Here is an 18617-nt window from a genome sequence, read left to right as displayed (position 1 = left end):
CTTTCCTTTAAGTCTTAAGAACACTATTTGTTTATACAGGGATGTCTTGAGTTGAGATTCATCATCCTCTTTTTGTTCCTTTTCTGTTCTCTTCCCTTCTGGTCTTCTTATCTCTGGAACCCCCAAAGACAGCCTTTTAAACCCCCTGCCAGCCATTTGCTAGCCTTCTGAGGGGACTTCTACCCCTTCGGGATGTTCTTAGTGACCTANTAACTTTTCCTTTCAAGTCTTAAGAACACTATTTGTTTATACAGGGATGTCTTGAGTTGAGATTCATCATCCTCTTTTTGTTCCTTTTCTGTTCTCTTCCCTTCTGGTCTTCTTATCTCTGGAACCCCCAAAGACAGCCTTTTAAACCCCCTGCCAGCCATTTGCTAGCCTTCTGAGGGGACTTCTACCCCTTCGGGATGTTCTTAGTGACCTAATAACAACCTGTTATTGGAGATGCAAGAGACAGTCCTGCACCCTCCCCACGCTTACTCCTTTGGGCTCCCAAGTTTACATCTTCTTTCCACAGAAGTTGGTGATACTCCCTTTAAGAAATCCCCTCCGGGCCCTGGCTGGGTAGCTCAATTGGTTAGAGCATCATCATGATACACCAAGGTTTTGGGTTGGTCCCTGGGCAGGGCACATAAACGAATCAACTGAGAATGCATAAATAAGTGGGCCAACAAATAGATGTTTCTCCCTTTTTTCCCCCTCCCCTCTCTCAAAAATATCAATAAATAAAGTATTTTTATAAAAATCCCCTTCGCTCTTTATTATGTTGTAACAGTTTTTCATCCCATGCTCTTATCCCTGTCTTCTACCAACCCCATCCACCAGCCCTGCTGAGCTCCTGTGGGATTTCGGATTTTAGAAAATGGTCACGTGTTGCAAAGTCCTGCTCTAGAAGGCAGAGCACTCTGTCTCCTGCCCCCACCCCCATCCCGTGGCCTTTATCTCTCCAGGCCTCCTCTCCTGTAACTCTGAAGCAGAGATGATAAGATTCCCAGAGGAAAGCATTTGCAAAGTGCTCTGAGTGCTTTGATGAAATTGATTGGGTAAATGGAAACATATCTTTTTGCAACTGCTCTAAACTATTAAAAAAATAAGGTATGCAAATGCAATGACTCACCATTTAACAAATAATGAAGTCCTTTGTAATTTAAATATTATTTCACAAGAGATTTTTCCAGCAATGAAAAACCATAATGCTTTATTTGAAATGTTTAAAAAGTAAATACTGCTTGATATCTTTAAAGCAGTGCTTTCATTATCAATGACTGAATTAACATTTTGTTTCATTTGTCTAGCCTCTCTTTTGAAGGGTTTGAAACATGCCAATATTGTGCTCCTGCATGACATAATCCACACCAAAGAGACACTGACATTCGTTTTTGAATACATGGTGAGTTGCCCCAGCATTGTACAAAGCATGAGGGAAAAGCCTGGTGCTTGTATAATGAGTCTGTTAATATTTTATGGCATGATAAAATTTTCATTACGACGTGGAACGTGTCATGGAAATTTTCATTATTATGATTAACAGAACCTATTGTTCTCATGCTCATTCTTTAATCTTGCTTCTTTACCCACTATATCTGCTCTTTTGCCCCTCACCAGCAATAGTAAATAAGAATTTTGAGTTTGCCTCCTAAATAAAACTTTTACACTTTTTTGAAATCTATTTTTAATCACTATCTGAGCAGAACTCAACATTTTTTCATTGACATAAATCACAAGGTTCCTAAAAATTGTATACAACTTTACTAAAGGATAACTCATTTTTGCATTTTTGAGAGGAAAAACTATTCAAATATTAACAGAAAGAAATCGTGAGATATGTGTACTTGACTTGCCTCCAAGAAGAGTGAAAAATCTTTCTGTCAGCATGTTTGGTGACAGTCATTTAAGATGAACATCCCTTTGTGCTGAGATACAAGCCTCCTTCTAAGAGCAGCCAGTTAGAAAGACATGGTGTTTGACCTTAACAGCAGGGTCTTGGAAAACCAGATTATGTAGCTTTTGCACCTTATTCTAAAAGAATCTGAGCTTTGTAATGCCTCTGACAGTCAAATTTGTGCTCTGCTTTGGGAGCTGCCCGAGCACCACTAACATCAGTCTGTCCGCTGTTTCATCTAGCACACAGACCTGGCCCAGTACATGTCTCAGCACCCAGGAGGGCTCCATCCTCACAATGTCCGGGTGAGTACTCTGAGGGTCAGGATCTCTGGCTTGCCCACAACAGGCGAATTTGGAAACGGGCTGCCAGGGCAAAGCAAAGTCCCAAGACACTAAATAAGATGGCTATCACTGACATTCTAGAAAAAAGTTAAAAACAAAAAGTTGCCCCTCAAGGAATGGAGCAATGTGTAGCCGTTTTCTGGGCAGCCCAACCTTGTCAGTCATTGCATCGTGTAGGTGTGTCTCCAGAAGCATAAGCCAATTAAAAAGGAAGCAGTGAAGGCAGGCCATCATAAAATAAATACCTTTTTCAGGGCAAACTATTGTGTTCTCTGATAAAGTCTGCACTGTATTTATAGTTCTCCACTAGAATTAGCAAACAAACTACTTTTGTTAGATCTTAATCAGTTACCCTTTTTCCTGCTCTGTCAGATCCTATTACCTGTGAGACTAGCTTCCATTTTTCCAGTCATTAGAATAGAAAAAATAATAAACTCTTACCTAGCTGTAATTCTACATGTTATAAAATTTAGAAACCATTTGTCTTTTATACTTTTCATTCCCTAAGGTTTTATTGACACTAATTAATTGATTGCCACTTAACCTAACCACATGAGATTTGTATACTATGTACTCATTCATTTAACTAATAATTTATGTATTCATTTATTCATTCATTCAAGAAATATTTATCGAGTACTTAGTAAGTCCTAAGGTTTTACTAATGAATATGTGGTTTTTTCTTATTTCAAGTGTGTTTAAAGCCTCAGATACAAGGACTTACAGAAGCAGTAAGAAGCAAAGTGATAAGGCTATAGCCATGTTAGTAGGAATATTATGAGAACTATTTTTTTAAAGATTTTATTTATTTATTTTTAGAGGGGAAGGGAAGGAGAGAGGGAGAGAGAAACATCAATGTATGGTTGCTGCTTGTGGGTCCACTGCTGGGCACTGGCCTGCAACCCAGGCATGTGCCCTGACTGGGAATCGAACCACGGTTATTTGGTCCACAGGCCTGCACTCAATCCACTGAGCTAAACCAGCCAGGGCTGGAATATTATGAGAACTCTTAATGAGGAACTCAATCTACTCTTGAAGCCAAAGGGGAAAAGGCTTGAGGACAGAGGAGTTGAGGAGAGTACAGAAATTTTAATAGCTATTGGAGAATGATAGAGGAAACTAACTTGGGAAACCAAGGAAGTCTAGTAGTATGTAAAGATTCTAATGAGAATTAAAGTCATTGAATTATCTGCATGATCGTGGGACTTTTTAAAATGGCAGCGCTTAGCAATTTAAATAGAGGAGCAGAGAAAGTCCACAGTTGGATTGATTCAAAGTTGGGGTTTTGCCAGATAAGTGGGAAGAAAAGATAGTTTGGCAAGATAATTGAAGAGGATGTCCAGTGGTTAGAATGATGGTTGGTGGCTTCTAAACTTAGGGGAAAAAGTGAAGATAGGCAGGTTCCTGATAGTTAGGTAGAAAGCAAAAGAGACAAAAAACTAAACTAGAGGTGTTAATTAAATAGAAGAATGGTTGGAGGAAAAAAATTACCATGAGAAAGATTTTCAGGCTTATGTAATTGACGTACCAGACGCTGTGGTAAATGCCAAAGAGGGAAAAAAGAGAAGACAGAGTTCTGCTCTCAAGGCACTTACATCCAAAAACAAGGTAAAAGACGTAAATGCCAATACAGGACATTGGTGAATAATTCCAAATAAGAAATAAGACCTAGTATTGTAGGTGTATAAAGGAGTAAAATGTATTTTCTCATTTTAAGTGGTGTCATTAAGATGGAACTTAAAAAATGCATGGCACTTTAAGAAGCTGAAATAGGCCCTGGCTGAAATAGGTGTGGCTCAGTGGACTGAGTGCCGGCCTGTGAACCAAAGGGTCATTGGTTCAATTCCCAGTCAGGGCATATGCCTGGGTTGCAGGCCAGGTCCTCAGTAGGGGGCACGTGAGAGGCAACCACACATTGAGGTTTCTCTCCCTCTCTTCCTCCCTTCCCCTCTCTCTAAAACTAAATAAATAAAATCTTTAAAAAAAGAAGCTGAAATAGGGGAAGATGTTAGAGAGAGAACTGTTTCCGCCAAAGGTACAGAACAGGGAAATAGAAGACAAGTTCGAGGAAGAGGATCACAGAGTCATGGATTGTGAGGGTTAGGGGGCTAACAGTGGTTTTCAGTCTTCAGGTTCTGACCCATTAGTGGGTTATGAAATCAATTTGGTAACTAACACCCAACATTTTAAAAAATGAAATGGAATGGGTGAGAAGAGAATAGAAAATGTTTTTGCAACTTTTGTTCCAGTCGAAACTGTACTCATGTGTATGGATGTGAATGGTGGGTGCATATGTATTTCTTACTGTGGCTCCGGTGTCAGGGGTGGGGAAGCTTTAAAAAACAATGGGTTGATGTAACTTTCTTGTTTTGCAGAGTTGCAATCTAAGGTTTGAGAGGACAAACATTTTGTCCGAGGTTATAGAACCATCTTTTGCTAAATGACTCTTGGTTAGGGTACTTTTACAGTCCTACTACATTGCATCTCCAGTCCTGTTGGCCTGACATATATTAATAGACTGTGTTAGTGAAGTAGGGTGCACCAGTCTGGGGAAACAGATTGGGTAGGTGGTGGAGAGCCTTACTTTCTAAGGTGTGGACTTTATTCCTTAGACGTAGACTCATTAGAGGGGTTTGAGTTGAGAGAGAATGATGTGATCAAAAGGAAATTCATGTAATTGTGGCTTGTGGATTAAAGTGAGGGAACTGGAATCAGGGATTCCAGCTGGAAGTTCACTAATGTAGCCTGGCCCAGTGCTTCGGAAACTTCAATGAGCAGATGAATGACCTGGGGATCTGACTCAGTAAGTCTAGGGTGAAGCCTGAGCTTCTGCTTCTAACATGATCCCAGGTGATATAGATGCTGCTAGTAGAGGACCAAACTTTGAGTATTAAGGATCTAGGTAAGGAGTAATAAAGGCCTAAATAATGGTACTGAAGGTAAGAATGGAAAGGAATGTGAAAAATGGTAACAGTGAAGAATTCATCAAGGACATGAGGAAGGTAAGGGTAGGACCAGACATGACTGATTTGGGGTCTGATTGACCAGGAGAATTATAGCTCTATTAATAGAAATAGGAGAAGCTAGTTAGGAGAAGAGGAGGAGTCCTATTTTAGACAGAATGAGCTCCTAGGGAAGTGAGCAGCAGGCAGCTGAAGAGGAGATTGGTGGGCAGGGGCGACATGAGCTGGAGATGTAGATTTGAAGGTAATGGGCGCAAGGAGTTTGTGGGTAAAGACAAGAGAGTGGATAACCAAAAGGGCAAATCCACAAAGGGAAATGGACTAATGATAGAGCTTTTGCCTTTAGAGGCCGAGAAGAGGAACAGGGCAGCAAGGGACCAAGAGAAGCAGCTTTTAAGAATGCAGATGACCCAGAAAAATACATTTTCATGGAAGTCAAGGGAAAAGACAGTTTCAAGGAGAGTATGACGGAGGGTGCCACAAACACCAAGAATACAGTTGAAAATTATACTGCAAAGACCATGTGGTTGTGTGAGGGACACACACTAATAAACAGAGGGATGTGTTTTGGGCATAGGGAGACAGAAAGGAAGAAGTTATCCAATCAAAGCAGATGGGAGTAGAGATGAGTTCCCCATAGTAGAGGCAGCAGTGAAAAAACTGGGATGACAGAGAAGGCATGGTCTATTGCAAGAACTGATGATAATTCAGTAAAGCTGGAAGTTTGGAATTAGCAGAGTTGGGGACGATTAGAGATGAGACTTGAGAGGGAAGTAGGAGCCAGTGCATGAAGGGCCCAGCTGTGTCATGTATCCAATTTGAGGAGCCATTAACAGAGTTTAAACAAGGAAGTTATGACTTTGGATTTTCTTTTTGTAAAGCTTACTCCGATGACTGTAGTAAATAGTTTGGGAAAGGGCACTATGTTTTTGGGAAATGTTATAGTCCCCTGACCTCACTCTCTCCTTGTGTTTCTTCTACTCCCATCCCATCCTCCCATTTCCTCTAGTCATTCCCTAAATGCTGGTGTCTGTTAGGGTTCCCACCTTGACACTGAGGCTAATCAGCACAACAGTGGTACAGATGTGAGGTGATGGCGGAGGAAAGTGGGCATATATGCAGTCAGTTACTTAGCTAGAATTCACAACAGACAAAAGAGTCAGCAATAATTTTTCTGGCTTTGCATGTTTAGATGGATAATGGCACTATTCATTAAGAAAGAAAAAAAGAGGAGAAAGTGAATTTCCAAGGTAAATAGTGAGGTAAGTTTTAGCCATTCTGAGTTTGAGGTGATTATGGAATATCCAAGTTTGAGGTGATTATGGATTGTTCAGACTACATGGGTCTAGAGTTCAAGAAAGAGTCTGAGTTGGAGATAAAGATTTTGAAATCTTCAGAATACCGTTGTTAATTGAGTGGATAAGATGGCTGAGAGAGAGTATGTGGAGTGATAAGAGAAGAATGTCAAGGATGGCACCCTAAGGAATTTCAATATATTAGAGATCAGAAGAGGAAGTGGATGGAACCTATAAAAAGAGCAGTCAGAGAAGTAGGAGAAAAATTGAAAGATTGTAGTACCAAGGGAGCTTCAGGAAAGAAGGTATAGTCAACAATACCAAATGCTGCAAAGAGAAGGTGTGAGAGATAGCTATTGGATTTCCATAGCAAAAGGCATTGATGACCATGATAAAAATAAGTGAACTATATATATATGAATGATGTGATCAAAACAGATGTGTATGATGACAAGACCCACTGTGTTAACATGGAGTGAGGGGCTGAAGTTGATTGGAGAAGCAGATCACTGGAACTGAGGAAGTCAGCATAACTGGTTCACATGGCCGCCGATATCAAGGGAGCAACAGCTGTGATCCAGGAGCCCAAGTCTTCAGTGAATAATGGAGCATGGTGGGGACTTGTGTGGATGAGAGTAAAAAGAGGAATAGAAGAAAATGTAGCTGGGTGGCAAGAAACAGGGGTTTTTGTTTAAGGGTGGAGAAGTAATGGTTTTAAAGTAGTATTAAGGAGTTGGGACACAGTTTACCCCACCTCTCTGTGATCAAACGTATGAATAAGCTGTAGAAAAACTAACATCCACTTGAGGATGCTATAGGGAAGCAGTGAAATCAAGGCCCCATTTAAGGAATAAAGTCAGAAGGAAATTCATCAGAGGTTGAGTTGTAGAGGGTTTTTAAACCAGGATTGAGGAGTGAAGAGAGCAGTGAAAAAGTTTGGACGAGGAAGGAACTATGGTTATTGGATTAAATAAGAAGAAGCCCAGAGCAATATAGACATGAGCTTATGAGAAGAAAAAATAGTCAGAGAGGCTTAATTTTTGTCTAGTAACCACAGAAGACATAGTGAGACGGGGGGATCAGAGTGAGGTTCACCAGTGTTGCATTTAACAAGCCCCAGGGATCCCTGGTGAGTGGAAGGACTCAAGCTTCCCTGCAGGAGTTGGCTGACTGTTCTGATTGTGTTTTGAGGGATTCCAGCCCAGATGGCAGTAGCCCAAAGGAATTACATTTTGTTCCCAAGAGTCTCATTGTGCTGGAAAGAGAACTCAGCCCTGGGGTATGGGATGCCTCTCTGGAAAGAGTCACCCACAGATCTGGCTTGATGTGAACTGAAAAAACACCATCAAATTGGGTCATATTGTCAGTGAAGCTTTGGCAGTGTTGAAGGAAGAATCCAGGTTGTAAAGGATTAAAGAGTGAGTGGGTGGTGAGCTTAGTCAGCACGCACTGCAGTTTTGAGAAGCGTGGCTGTGAAATACCATACCTTAACACCAGAGTGCTTTACCACTTACAAATGCTTGCAGACAGACATATGCGGAGACAAGGAGGAAAGAGACTGAGAGCTAGAAGGTGGGAGGCAGGCGTGACTAATTAGTGAGAACAGGCCATCCTTGGGACATGAAAGGCATTTCAGCCTGACCCACTGAGAAGCTCAGCTTCTGACTCAGCTGACGACTCCCTCTCTGCCTGTCATGGTTTAATTTTCTGTCTTTTCTCTGGCTTCTCAGGATGGTGTAGTAGAGTCAGGCAGCCCTGGTTTTTGACACCTGGCCCTGCCTTTTTCTAGACGTATTTTTTAGGTTTCCTTTTTTTTTTAAATTTGTAAATTGAGGACAAGCCTATCTTCCTCACAGGGTTGTTTTGAGAATTATAAAAAGTGATAGGCATTCAGTAAATATTATTTTCCCTTTCTTCCTTCTTCTGTTCTCTTCCTCATTGATCACCATCTTTCTGTCTCCTGTCCCTCACTTACCTCCATCTTACTATTTCCTGTGTACTTTCCCATTGAACAACATATACTATGGCATCTTATTTTTCACCCAGAATTTCAGTCAGTTTTTTATATTGTCTTTTCCATGAACATTATAACCAATTAGAAGGTTTAAATGATGACACAAGAATTTTGTACTTTGGTAGCTTAGTGATTTGATGAATGGAAAAAGCAAACAGTGTGTGTGTGTTTGAAGCACCAAGAAGATAAAGCTTTGGCAAGATTCATAGAACCAGGGAGCATTTGAAGTAGAAGCCTCAAGAAACTTTCAGCATTCTTAAATAGCCTGTGCAACTGATGCGTGGCCTGCATCAAACCTACACCACCACAGCTATGCTGTGGTGGCTGAACTCCCCAGGCTCCTGCTTCAGTCAGACCATGCTGTGCATTACTATGGCTATGATGTCTCCAAGTCATTGGTAGATCAGTACAGGTCCCAGCATCTCTGAAGTTCCTGGTTTCCAAGATGTGATGGAAAACGTGGGTTTATCCGCATAGCTCTGTATCTGTTACTTTGCCTGTGTCCCCAGGAATGCTGGGGCTGGTCCTTTCTTTTCTAAACTGTCAGAACATGTTCTCAGTTGGCATAGGTTTTTGTAAACACTAATGTTGGTGTTTAAATTCTCAATTGCCAGTGGCACTGGAAAATAGCAAAAGACACTTGGAAAACTAAGCGTTCATTTTTTTAAATCTTAAACTTCTATAATGATGAGAACCTAAAAATGTCTGGTTTCTGTGCCTTATTATAACGTGGAACATTTTTAAATTTAGGCCCAGAATGTATTTTTCCTGCTGTTTCCCCCACCTTCTTTCTTCTCTCTTCTATTTACTCCTTGTTCTCTTTTGAATTTGTTTGATCTAATTTCTTTTAGTCTCTCTTCTCTCTTAATTTGTGTTTATTTCCCTTATTTTCAACTTTGAACCTAAGACTTTAAAAATAGGTTTAAAAAGATAATGGTTCCTTTATTTCCTTTTTACCATCTAAGGGTATATTTTCCAGTTTGGTCTCCTTGTGTTGTATTTTTAAAAGGGTTTCATATCAGAGAGCTTGGAAAGCTTAAGCAGTTGTAAACCTTCGTGTATCATTTCCAGGTCAACTTTGATCTCATATGCCAAGTTCATCAGTGGGGAAAAATTAAATCTCTTACATCTAAATCAATAACTAGTGTTCCAAAGGAAACTTGCTCTAGATTTTTAAGGAAGGATAATTCCTTCAGTATCAAAGAAATGAGATGTCAAGGAAAGCCAGAATCTCTTTGTTTAGGACATGGGCTGCTTACCTGACTTTCCTTGTCCTTTTCCCCGCTTTAAACATAAAATGTTCTCTCTCTGCCCCCACTCCCCATCTCTCAAGAGACACTTTTACAATATTCTTACAGATGAGTGTTTTTGATTTAGTGGAGAAACCCACATAGTGGCTCAAATCTGTTTAGATAAGGTGTTCATTCCTTCCAGCTTTTCATGTTTCAACTTTTGCGGGGCCTGGCGTACATCCACCACCAACACGTTCTTCACAGGGACCTGAAACCTCAGAACTTACTCATCAGTCACCTGGGAGAGCTCAAACTGGCTGATTTTGGTAAGCTGCCCCGTGAGTCTTTTTCTAGGCTGTGAACAATGCCGCTTTTGTGTACGCATGTTTAAAGCATTGATGAGGCCTGGCCTTTGAAAAGTTAAGGCCCACAGAGGGTGATGCTTTTGATATTAAAACTACCATAGAGGGAGTGTGAGGCAAGAAACTGGGAGAAAATGGTAGCTGTAGGATTCTATCCAACTCCAGTCTAATCAGACCTGAAAACTTTTGCACCCCTATTAGCCACTGCCATTTTTTATACAGAGACATCTGTAAGAGTGAACTACACTTGGTAGGTTTCTGTAAATCTAGGTGGATATACAAATTCCATCACAGTGGATTGGGGATGTCCCAGGACAGCAGGGTAAAGCTCTGGATTGTCAGACAGACTCTGCAATGACAGCCCCAGGACGCTTATTCCTGCTCAACTATGTCTCTAGATAAGTGTGACTGTAAGGCTTTTATTTCCACTGAAGTGATGCAGATTTCTCCTGAGTGTTACTCTAGCTTTCCATTTTAGTGCTTACAAATGTTTATAATCACACACACACACACACACACACACACACACGCCTGTGTGACAATTTTGACGCCTCCACTAGATTAGAGGCATTATGTTGGCAACCTGGGTCCATTTTTGCCTATCGTTGTATCCCTAGGCCTGGCGCCATAGCAAGTACTCAATAAATATCTGTTGAAAAGCTGGTTCTCTGTGAGCTGAGGAACCGCTCTTCTGTTTGGCAGATGTCAAATAGTTGTACTCTAGCTGCAGTACTTCATTCTGAGATAGTAGCTTTCATCTGGGTAGGTAAGCATTTAACAGACTTCCATTTATCAGCTCCCCGCAGCAGTGACTCATCTATTGAATATTTTTCCAGCTATAGATCATGTGATTCCGTGAGATCAGCAGCTGACTGAAGAAGTACTCTCACTGCACAGAGGAGTGCTTTGAAACAGACTCTTCTGGAGTCCTACCAAACTAACTAATTTGGGTCAGCAATCCCCGCCCTGTCTCTAACTGGGGAGCCTGCACTGCAAAAGCGGAGGCTGGCCACGTTAGTCATGAACTGAGTTCTATTGCTGTTACAGAGACCTGAAATCACAAAGGTGTAAATTGACTAAAAGCTGAACTTACTCTCACATACCATCAGACCTAAGCAGTCAGAACTTCTAAGGAGGCCCCGCCATCCCTAGGATGTCGCCCCAACTGTATATTTCAAGATGACTGTCACCTCCTTCTCATGACAGCCCGGTGGAGGGAGAAAAGGAAGGAACTCTTATCCTGACCATGAAGTGCACGATCTGGAAGTTCACACATCACTTCTGTTCATATCACAGGCGAGAATTTAGTCAGGAAGCCTACATCTGGATGCCAAGTAGGCCAAAATTTGAGAAATTCACTTGATAAAGAAGTACACAAGGATCAAGACAGCTGAGTAGCTTTGTTAAAAGCACCCAGAGTTTGTGTATTAGTGTTAAAATATTGTTTACTCAGCCAGTTATACCCTCTCGGTAGAATGTGTCACTGGGTTCTCCAGGAAATCCCAGGACGATGAGTTCTGTGCTTCCCCCTTTGTCAGGTCTTGCTCGGGCCAAGTCCATTCCCAGTCAGACATACTCTTCAGAAGTCGTGACCCTCTGGTACCGCCCTCCTGATGCCTTGCTGGGAGCTACTGAATACTCCTCTGAACTGGACATATGGTAAGAACTAGTGCCAAAAAATGAAGAAATGTGAGTCATCCTACCCTTGAGGGTTAGTATTTCATCTGTATTACATTTTTGATAATAATTCTAATGACAATCACATTTGTCTTCAGAAACATAAAGAGCTTTCAGATAGATAGCTCATGTGATTTTTTTCAAATCATTCTGCAAGTTTTTACAGTTGAAGAAACTGAGACTCAGAAAGGTCTTGCCCAAGGTGTCTTCTGAATCCTGTACTCTTTCTACCATGCCACACCTCCTAGGTTTTTTTTTTTTCTTCAGTCTTTTGTCTCTTCTCCTGGTCCTTAGAGAAACACACATACACTCCCAAACCACAGATATGCACACACACACTCACTCATCTGTCTATGCATGATCACACATGCCCAAATACAGTTCTGAACCTGGTGAAAAAGCATAAAGACCAAGAATCAGAAGACCTGATTTTTATGCCAGTTCTACTCCTAATCAATTTCTCTGGATTATGTTATCTTGAAGAAGTCACATATCTTCTTTTTGTCTATGCTCCTCCATTTTGAAAGATTTTCTCTATTTACTTTTTTTTCCCAAGAGGGAGTAATGGAGGGAGGAAGAGAGGGAGAGAAACAGCAATGGGCGAGAGATACATGGATCAGTTGCCTCTTGCACACACCCCCACCTGGGGACCTGGCCTGCAATTCAGGCATATGCCCTGACTGGGAATCAAACTGGCAGCCTTTCAGTTTGCAGGCTGATGCTCACTCAGTCCACTGAGCCACACCAGCCAGGGCTGTTTCTCCATTTTTCAATATGAGGTTAACAAACTCTCCCATGAGAGGTGAGATGGGACTGCAGCACAAGTATAAGAACCAGATGGAAGCTGTGGAGCAGAACCACAATGTCGGGGAAGCTCTTAGATTAACGGATACAGTGATAGTGTGGGATCTCAGGCAGTCCACATTCCTAGAGCAGCACTGTTGTGTTATCTAGACCCTACTCCTGACGTATCCCAGTCATCTGGGGGCCACAGTTAGATGTGTGGTGACTGCAGCCACAGCCGCCTCCTCAAAGGTAACAAAATCCATGGACTTCTTTCAAGATCTTAAACGGTCGTATATAAAGAGAGGGCCCTGTTGTTGTTGTTTTTTTAAAACCAATAATGGATTAAAGAAATTAAACAGTATCTTAAAAGGCTAAACTAAGATTTGGATTTCTTAAAGAATTGAGAACGGTTGCAGAAATTGTCCTCCGGTGTATCTGGAGCCATTGATTTTCTAATACCTGGTGCCATTTCTGCAAGTATCTCTGCTAGTCAAAACCCTCCCTGCACTGTCAGTGCTCACTGTCACTTCAAAGGCCTTTGGTGGGCTCTGCTTTCTCAGCTCTTAATGGTCACTTTCTAGATTTGCTTCACAGACAGAGTGAAACTTATACTTATCACTTTGAAACTTTGTTTTATTATGGAACATTATTTAAAACATTCAAAAATATATATAACTACATTTACATACGTGTTTCTCAGCAGGGTCAGTTTTGCTTTTCAGGAATGTTTGGCAATCTCTGGAGACATTTTTTACTGTCACAGCTGGGTGGGTGGTACTACTGGTACCTAGTGGGTAGAGGTCAGGGATGCTGCTAAGCTTCCTACAGTACCCAATATAGTCCCCCGCAGCATAGATTTATCCAGTCCAAAATGTCAACAGTATGAAGACTGAGAAGACTGATGTAGATTGGGAAGCATAATGAAGTGATCGCCATAAACCATCTTTCCAATGGAACAACTAGAACGAAATACTGTCACACCTGCTTGGGTCCCATTCCCATCAATCTGCCGCCCACGAGAGGGACCTCTACTCTGAATTTTTTTCTCTTGCATCATTCCCTTGCCCCTTTTAAAAATAATATTTTTACATTTTAAATGGATTCTAAAAAAGATTATTTGTTTCATCTGCTTTTGAGTTTTTATAAAGATGGTGTTATATTGGTTTTAGTTTTCTGTAACTTTCTTTTTTTTTTAACTCGCTATATTTCTAAGGTTCACTCATTTGATCTGTGTGGTTACACTTTATTTCCTGTTGGTGAATATTTCATTTAGTATGTTTATTGTCCTGCTTGTTTTTGCTATTATGAATATACTTGGTATTTACATTTAAGGATTTCTCAAGGGTACTTAGGAATATATTTGCTGTGTCACAGTATGTGATGTTTAACTTCACAAAATAGTTTCAGGTTGTTTTTCAAAAGTGGTTGTAATAATTTATACACCAACAGTGTATTGTGTTAGAGACATTATCCTTATCCACGTCTGCACCAACTTTATGATAGCAGATTTCTTAATATTTGCTAAATCAAGTGGGTAGAATAGTATGATGTTATGATCTAAATCTTCTAATTACTACTAATGAGGTGGCACATCATCTGGGGGTTATTTACCATTTGTGTTTTCTCTTCTGTGAAATACCTGTTTGTCTTAATTTATTTTCTTTTGGTCCCTCTGTCTGCCCCTGAATGTCTAGCTCTTCCTTTCTCTCCTCCTTCCCGTCCCTCTCTTTCTTTATTGATTTATAGGAGTTCTTATATTCTGGAATCTTGTATCAGTTGTGTGTGTTGTGAGTAAGCCTCCCTGAGTTCATGGCTTATGTTTTCACATGTTTACACTTTATTAACATAAGTTCTTAATTTTAATATTGCTGATCATACCAATCTTTTCTTTTATGATTAGCCCTTTTGCTTTTTCTTTATAAAGTGCTTCCCTTCCTGAGGTCAGAATGATACTATCCCGTGCATTCTTTTAATAGTTGTAACAATTTTTCCTTTCTCTTTAACTCTCAAAACATTGGGAATTGACTTTCGTACATGCTAACAAATTGACCCGTTTCTTCAGCTCTCTGCTCTGCCAGATCTCTCGCATATCAAGTTTCCGTAAACGCAGTGGCCTGTTTCCGTGCTCTCCATTCTTTCCCACTGGGGTCAATTTATCTGTTCCTGTGCCAATGTCCCACTGTATTAATTCCTAGACCTTTATAATAATACTTTAGGTTTGGTAAGACAAGTTTCCCCACTTATTCTTCTTCCAGAGTGTCTCGGCTACTTTTCCCCTCTGATTTTTCACATAAATTTCAGATTCAGTGTTTCAAGTTTCATGAAAAATCAAGTTAAGTGAAAAATGAGATTTTCACTGGAATTTCATTCCAATCATAGAATACTATGAAAGTGATTAACATCTTTGTAACATTGTCTTCCAATTTTTAAACATGGTATATCTCTTGCCCTGACCAATGTGGCTTAGTTGGTTGGCATCATCCCACAAAGTGAAAGGTTGATGGTGAGATTTCCAGGTTAGAGAAAAACCTGGACATCGAGATTAGATTTAAAACCTTAGATTTCAGGTTCGATCCCTGCTCAGGGCCTGAATGGGAGGCAGAAGCAACCAGCAGATGCTTCTCTCTCTTTCTTTCTCCCTCCCTCCCCTTCTCTCTAAAAATAAATAAATAAAATCTTTTTTTATAAAAAACATGGTATAGCTCTTAATTTGTTTAGTTCTTTAATGTCTTTTAGTAAGATTTTATAATTTTCTCTCTAAGATCTTATATTACTGGGGCAAAGATTGTTGTAAATCTATTTCTGTTGTTTATTGTTTCTTTTAGTTGTTGCATATGATATCTTTTTTCATGTGTATTTAGTTGTTTTTGAGAGTGATATGCTGGTTTTCTTTTAAATTTCATCTGTGGGATTTTTTTGAGACCTTGAATGATGTGGGTTCTCTCAGGGAGATTTGCATTTGATTCTGCTAGGTGCATTTTTAAATAAAGAACTTTATTATTGTATCTTACATATATGTTTGTCTGCCCCCCCTGCCCAGATCTTAATTTCTTAATATCATTCTCTACTAAAAAGAACTAGAACTTTTTGAAGAAACAGTCAATTCTAAGGCTAGGGCAGAAAAAAAGTACAAGATAGGTCAAGGACATCTTATTGGGTGGGAAAATTTTTTTACAAAGTGATAGAAAAAGGATGGAAATATGTCAAAAGGACACAGAAAGCAGCTTGAAGAGACTCCCACTAGCTGGAGCTGGTACAATTTAAGCATCAACCTCAATGATTAGAGTAGTGGATTATAACCCACTGGAAAAAAATAGGATACATAAGTCTATATTAGAGATAGCCAGGTGGTGGAAAGGAAGGAAGCTCCTCCTTTCAGTAGAGTGACAACTAATAACTGGAGAAGAAATGACAGAGTTCGAAAATCACTATTTGTAATATCATAATAGTACCTGATTCCAATAAGCATCATCACTGCTAAACTAAAGGGGAAGTTTGATGAGGAATAAGATACTTACATAGTCTCAAAGTATCTCTCCACAAATTACTTATTAACTACAAAGAAAAAAATAGTAACTCTGTGGTAGAGAAACATGGCAGATGCCACTTTAACCAAGTAATTAGAGGTTGTATTGTCAATAATGAGACTGATATTTTATACCTCATGATATGATGCATCAAGAAGGATATAATATCACCCAGGTTTTCCTGCCGAAAAAAGAAAAAAGGCAGCATAACCTAAATGAGACCATTAGGAAACATCAGATAATTTCAATTGGAGAGACATTCTGCAATATAACTGGCCTATACTCTTTAAGTGGTGAAGGGGAAGAAAATTTTTTTCTCTATTCCCTTATGTTTTATGGATGAGCCTGTAAAATAAACTAATGGAAAATCAGATTAACAGGAGAGAGGCGCACAGATTAGATTTGATGTTTAAAGTATTACATGGTGTGGAGGAGGTGGCTTCCTAACAAGAAGAGAAAAACCCCAAAGAAGCAGTTAGGTTTGGAGGCTTTTATACCATCCTGACAAAGGACGGTACATTGTAAAGAAGTGGTGAGACAAAGGAAGAACCTTTCAGGGTTCTGGACCTTTCAGGGGCCATAGAATGTGGAAAGGTAAATCTATGGGGACCCTACTAGTAAATAAAGGTTACTTGGCAAGTTCTTCAGTGCAGATTTTTCTTGGTGCCATCTCTCTCTCTGGTGATAAGGTTGTACTCTCTGCTGGTGTAGAAAGGGTGGGAGGATGAGGGGACATCTTCACAGGGGGAATTTATGGCCTGCTTTCAGGCAAATAGAGGGAGGTAGAGAGCTCATCCTGTGTTTGCTTTTTCTCAGTTGCCTTTAGCACAAAATAACTCTTACGCCAGAGTGGTGTATTTCAGGTGGCATTTTTCTGTTCCTTCAAGGTCAAGGTTTTGGAAGTCAGTGAAACTGTTCCAGATTAAAGGAGACTAAAGAGACACACCAGCTAAACACAATGCATGGTCCTAGATTGGATCCTGCAGGAAATGGAGCTGAAGAACACTATAGGGACAAAAGGTGAAATTTAAATATGGATTGTGGAATAGGTAGGGGTATCAGAGCAATGTTGAATTTTCTGATTTTAGTAATTGCACTGTTTTTATGTAAGAGAGTGCTTTTGTTCTTAGAAAATACACACAAAAGTCTTTAGGGATGAAGAGTCAGGTATCTGCAACTTACTCTCCACTGCTTCGGAAAAAGATAGAGGTAAATGCACAGGTAGGTAGTTAGATAGATAGAAAGAAAGAAAGAAAGAAAGAAAGAAAGAAAGAAAGAAAGAAAGAAAGAAAGAAAGGAGGGAAGGAAGGAAGGAAGGAAGGAAGGAAGGAAGGAAGGAAGGAAGGAAGGAAGGAAGGAAGGAAATGATGCAATGAAAGCAGTAAAATGTTGGCAATTGGTGAATCTATTTGAAGGGTGTTATTCTTGTAATTTTAGGCTTGGAATTATTTAAAAAATTAGAAGTTAGTAAAAAACTGAGAAAAAACTGGTATTTTACCAAAGATGGTGTAAGAAGCACTGGCTTAGTGCTTCTAACCCTGACCCTGTACTGGCCTAGTACAGGGTCAGTGTTTGCAATTATTTAATGTGTGTTCAGGAAGAATGTTTATTCCCAAATTGTTGGGTTTGCACTTTTACATATGTTCAAAAATTCAAGGTTATTAATTGTGTTATTCCAATCTTTATATCATTTTTGTCTGTTTAGCTTAGTGAAAGGTGTTGAAATTGCCAGTAGATTTTGTTTGCCTTAAGATAAACTCTCATTGTTGAAAGGAAAGATAGTCTTGCTGGGGACATAATTCTGTATTGACAATTACTTTCTCTTAGAGCTTGGAAGATAGTGTTTCACTGTTTAGTCTCCCATTGTTGTTCTTATGAATTTGCTTTTAGCTTTATTATCTTTCTTCTGTAAGTGATCTCTCATTTTCTCCAGATGTTTTCCTTTGCCTTTGTTATTATGCAGTTGTCAATGTAAGTTGTCTAATGTGGATTTCTTTTTTACTTATCCTTGGTATATATTTGTGCTTCTTCCAGTTATGAATCCATGTTTTTCATCAGTGTTTTTCTTTCTGGAATGTTGCCTCATTCCCTTTTTACTTTCTGGAACATCAATGAAAGATTTTTAGACTGTGTCTATCTCTTATCCTATCCTTCGTATTTTTCGTCTACTCAACTTTGTGTGCTGCATTCTGGGTATTCATTCCTGAAACTCTGACTGGGTCATGCAGCCCAGTTCTGTAAGTCTCTCCTAAACTAGGTATCCCTTATCTTGTTACTGCAACTAGAAGGATCTATATTACTCCACTGATAAGTGTTTTATTAATTTAATCATGAATAATGATGACAAAACAAAATTCAACTTTAAAATTATTGTCATTACTCTTACTCATTTCACTATTATTGTTGTTTGCCCAGTAAAACTTAAAAGTGGTGTAGAAATAGAGAAGTAGCCATCTTCCATTGAATTTATTGCATTTGTTCACTCTCTATGTCATTGTTAGATATTGGGTATTTACACTGGGATACCCCTTCATC

At 39.7% G+C, this 18617-nt stretch overlaps 1 protein-coding gene across 1 annotated transcript in view; it reads left to right on the top strand.

The window, feature by feature from the left end:
- The window catches only part of CDK15 (cyclin dependent kinase 15), an 81814-nt gene that overhangs the window by 17339 nt on the left and 45858 nt on the right, over positions 1-18617 (top strand). Inside the window, exons 5-8 of the mRNA XM_037043594.1 lie at positions 1296-1390; positions 2125-2187; positions 9933-10056; positions 11631-11751. Coding sequence (XP_036899489.1) covers positions 1296-1390; positions 2125-2187; positions 9933-10056; positions 11631-11751 — 403 coding nt within the window. The remainder of the gene's footprint in view (positions 1-1295; positions 1391-2124; positions 2188-9932; positions 10057-11630; positions 11752-18617) is intronic.

The sequence above is a fragment of the Sturnira hondurensis genome, unplaced genomic scaffold, assembly GCF_014824575.4.
Source record: "Sturnira hondurensis isolate 20B ecotype Veracruz unplaced genomic scaffold, ASM1482457v3 Scaffold0004136, whole genome shotgun sequence".
Taxonomy (NCBI): domain Eukaryota; kingdom Metazoa; phylum Chordata; class Mammalia; order Chiroptera; family Phyllostomidae; genus Sturnira; species Sturnira hondurensis.
Note: the sequence above shows the minus strand (reverse complement) of the source record. Positions and strands in the feature narration are given on the sequence as shown.